This window comes from Raphanus sativus, unplaced genomic scaffold (genome assembly GCF_000801105.2).
Source record: "Raphanus sativus cultivar WK10039 unplaced genomic scaffold, ASM80110v3 Scaffold1183, whole genome shotgun sequence".
Taxonomy (NCBI): Eukaryota; Viridiplantae; Streptophyta; class Magnoliopsida; order Brassicales; family Brassicaceae; genus Raphanus; species Raphanus sativus.
In genome coordinates this window covers 14,875-19,168 of record NW_026616496.1, presented here as the reverse complement: position 1 = coordinate 19,168, position 4,294 = coordinate 14,875, and the positions used below count along the sequence as shown (strand labels likewise).

General features: G+C 32.3%; 1 protein-coding gene across 1 annotated transcript; it reads right to left on the bottom strand.

Annotated features, from left to right (window-relative positions):
- Window positions 1–463: 463 nt before the first annotated feature.
- Window positions 464–2,745, bottom strand: LOC130503855 (uncharacterized). The gene is made up of 8 exons (XM_056998416.1): window positions 2,478–2,745; window positions 2,221–2,311; window positions 2,078–2,140; window positions 1,751–1,804; window positions 1,429–1,629; window positions 1,238–1,340; window positions 941–1,152; window positions 464–848 (listed from the first exon to the last, which is right to left on the bottom strand). Exons 1-8 carry the CDS (start codon window positions 2,588–2,590, stop codon window positions 756–758), a joined length of 930 nt encoding a protein of 309 aa, XP_056854396.1. The 5' UTR covers window positions 2,591–2,745; the 3' UTR covers window positions 464–755.
- Window positions 2,746–4,294: the final 1,549 nt, after the last annotated feature.

Sequence of the window (4,294 nt, the reverse complement as noted above, 5' to 3'; positions counted from 1 at the left end):
TAGGTGCAGCACTCATTTTCGTTTTTATTCCTTAATAATGCTATTCTTTGTCATTATGGAGAGACATGGGTCAACTAGACAATCTGAAAGATTTGATCTTGCGACTATGTCAATCGGTCCATGCAGAAGGGACCATAATGGCCCAAGCATATGCTGAATTTGGAAAATATTGAACCAAATTATGTCATAAAAAATAGAATATAACGCATGATTGATATATTATATCACATTTTTTTTTTTGAAGAATGTTAAATTATTTAAAAAAATATATATAATCTTTTTCAGAAAAGCTTGCACAGTAACTCTTGAATCCTTTCTTCTCGTTTACTTTCTCTAAACCCAAAAAAACTTTGCAAGTACTAGTAAACATGTCCCATCACTCTGACTTTACCAACATCATTGTCCTGAGTTATTCCACGATATCTATCTCCAAATCCCCAAATTGATACCACCAAGAGACCTCTTTATAAACTATAAAATCATACATTTATATATAAAAGAATGTACGTAGTAGTTCCAGTGTCTCTGGTTTTCACTCGTTCTCCATTATTGACTTATTAACGTTTAAGAAAGACACAAACAAGATGAATAAAATGTTACAAGGGGATCGCATATGCAAATTTTTGTTTTTAAAAGTAGTGTAATAAGTACCTTTTTCACCATACGCACTATGCAGAAGAAAAGACCCGTCACAATCAAAAAGGCAAAGCAAAGCAAAAGGTGGGGATGACTCTTTTAAGGGGTCAACAACAAGCTCAAGAATCTTGAGGAGTCTCGAATCTGGTTGGTGTATCGATACCCGCCATACAACAAAGTCCACTGATCAAGATGAGAAGGAAAACGATTCCCTGCAAAAGAAGACATAACGAGAGGCTTTTAGATAAAGAAAACATATGGAAAGCATATTAGTTTGATCCTAATCAAAGAGTGAAGTTCTAACCACTAGTATGCCCTCCAAAAGTGATGACTTAAATTTGCAGAGTTCGTCACAGGTTGTAGCAACACCAACGGTGCTGTTTCCTGTACCACTTTCAGCTAGAAACCTTTGGAGAGTTTTGTAAGATGTGTACCAATAAGGATCAGAGACATAAAGAGCTGTATATTTACTGCCAGATTGTTCTACGGAACTAACAAGCTCGGAGATGCTTTCACCTGCAGAATAGGTCACAGAATTGTTTAACTTCTTTGTTCTCAAAAAATTATAACATTATTATGAAGCAATGATCTTTCAACTTACGCTCTGAGTGTGATTGACCCTTTGATTCAGAACCCTCGGAACAGAGCACAACCAAATCAGTTTCTCCCTCTTTCCTTGTTTCTTTTCTAGCAAGCAAATGATCCTGTCAATTATTTTTACTGAGTATATTAGGAGTGAATAACAGGTTGGAAGTAGTGAAATTGAAAACATGAATAGCAATGGACATTTACTTTGAAAGACTGAAGGTCTGATAGTTTCTGAATCGTTCCATCCTCAACAAAGCAAGATTCAGAGAAGACAATATTGCCGGCTCCTACATTGTGAGGGCAAGCTTGCTTAAGCCCTGAAAGCAACAAACTCTCCATCCTTTCTTCCTCTGGCGCAGCAATGTATGGGAATGCCAATGAGAAGTTGGAAGATGTAAAGAGCCCCTATTGAAACAAAAAGATTTGGAGGAGGGTTCAAGTATTTGCGGAGGTTAAAATGAAACATATTTGTAAGAGATTCTGCGTTTGTGGGGGGCAATATGTTCCCGAAGAAAGGAAAACTTACACTCAATGTGTTGACAAGGGAAATACTTTTGGAAGAAACATCAGAAGACAGTAACTGCAGGGAGGAACATAAATGTTAATAATATTAGTAAGCAAAGAAGATGCAGAAGAGAGTAGACCCCTTCACTTTTTTTTTTTTTTTGCAATACTAAACACATAAATTTCTTCACAATGAGAGAGATCCAAAAAGTTCATTCATTCATGCTAATGTTGTTAAAACGAAGCTCCTAACACAATTCACTCATACAGACTTAAGATAATAGCTCTGTCTATCGAGATAAGTTTCCTAATTTCCATAGATTAAAAAAAAAAAAAAAGGTATCATTACCTCTCTGCCGATGAAGACAAGTGCAACATCAACAACAGGCTGCTCAGCTTTCTTCTCAGAGCACTAAGACAAAGAATAAAACATTAAGAAAATATGATTTGAAGAATTGAGATCTGAGTTAACATAAAGAAGAAATAGCATACAAGAATGTTGGACCATCCTCCTTGAGTGAAAACAGAGTCAACCAGATCCTTTCCAGACATGACCTGATAATTCACACCCTCATTCCCATCCCTAATTTTTATGAGAGAGTCAAATCAAACCAATCAAACCACTAAACTTAGCTCGAAAGTCTCAGGCTTTTATCAAAATTTTGAAATCGAAATTATCTCAGAACACATCCAAAAGCAGAGACATTTGTGTGTATATAGATAGAGAGAGAGAGAGGAGGAGGCGTAACTGGAGATGCGGAGACCAGAGGAAAGCAGGGACGGTGTTGGGAGAAGAAGCCAATCCGATTTCAATCGCAGAGAGAGTCACCAGAAGCGCGAGCATACCGATTTGCATCTTCATCGTAATTAATATCTTCACCTCGTTGAATAACCAATCAAATTATATTTTCGCGATCGGAATCGAGAGAGAGAGATCAATAATTCAAACAAAAAAGGACAGACTCGTCGTCATCGTATCTCCGAATCCTCAAATCAAATCTGAGAGACGACGTGTACGACGACGTTTCAGGAAGGAGTAATCAGTAACCCGGTTTTGGTTTAGTTAGTAGGATATAACCGGTAAGGCGTCTTGGGTCAGAATGGGCTTTTATATATGCTCCCTTCACGGGCCGTATATGTTAGTTATTGCCACTTTTGTACAAGTAGATATTATGTGTTGTATGTAAGCTAATGGGAGAAGTTAACGTAACTATCATGTTTATGAATAATTATGTTTATGTATGTTTGTTCTTATCGACATATAAAATTGGTTACACTATTATAGATCATGCTACTAAAGATTTAAATAATAGAGAAGGATTTTGCGATGAAACAAGGTTATATTAATTATTGAAGTAAAAATCCTAAACGAAAGTTACGTGGAAAAATGGATTTCTTCATGCTATTAAGAAAATTGGTTATGCTATTATAGGTCAAGATACTAAAGAATTTTTAAATCAAAGAGAAAAACAGGCAAATCGATTGAGGCAGAAATCCTAATCGAAAGTTATGCGAGAAAATGAATGTTTATTCCTAGAATCTTATACCAACAGATGCAAGATGGCATTTCAAATTGAAAAATCTTAATTTCCTATACGATTTTGCTATCCAATGACTATAACCAAGAGTTAAAGTCAAAACTTAAAAAAAGTTGGTATATTTGCCATATCCAGTCTTACAATTATACGCCGCATTGTCAAACAACTATAGAACTTCAGATTTTTAAAACATAAAAGCAATAGTGTTCTACAAAATATTATATATCAAGAATTTTCAATAATACATGATATATAAAAAAAGAGGTTAAATTCACACTCATGAATGCTAAAGTACTCAAATTTGATGTTTATCTAGGAATATATTTTATATTCAGCTGACTATCAATAATATGATTGGTATTGTGTAACATTAATATTTGAATTGTGTTATTTTAGTTTTTCTTAAAACAATAGAAACAATATAAAGAGTTCACATTTTTATATGTTTCCATTAACTACAACTAATATTATTTTGAAAAATAAATTAAAGTGAAGTATTTGTTAAATATATATATATATATATATAATATATATACTATTTAAAAACTGTGATTATTGAAATAAAAATATTATTCAAATTTATGGAAGAAAACATATCATTATTACTAAAATAAGTCACCAATATATACTGAAAAATCCAAGAAATAATGTGATTTTTAATTCTTTTATATATTTATGAAATTAAAACATCAAATAAAATCCGTGTAACTCATGAGTCCATATCTAGTACAATAATAAAATTTGGTTTGTTTTTTTAATTTAATTTATAGGTAGGTGTTTTCCTGCAACATATACAGTAATAAAATTTTAAATTAATTTATATTTAATAATAAAATTTTATTGATATTTTTGATTTTATTATTTTCTACCAATATTCCAATATATTTTATTTTAATTATACATAAAATTAAGATAAAATAAAATATTTTGTTTATTTTAAACTTGCATTTACTATAGATATATAGTAGAAAGTTTCCTTTTTTTTCTTCTAATTGCTAAGGCAATTGTGATTATACATAGAAAGTTTC

Bases quoted from the DNA above. Each gene is read 5' to 3' on its own strand.
- LOC130503855 (XM_056998416.1), bottom strand. From the start codon at position 2,590: ATGAAGATGCAAATCGGTATGCTCGCGCTTCTGGTGACTCTCTCTGCG. The intron at 2,141-2,220 runs GTATGCTATTTC...TCTTTGTCTTAG, and splicing joins GAGGATGGTCCAACATTCTT to TGCTCTGAGAAGAAAGCTGA. The intron at 1,153-1,237 runs GTAAGTTGAAAG...CCTATTCTGCAG, and splicing joins GGGTCAATCACACTCAGAGC to GTGAAAGCATCTCCGAGCTT.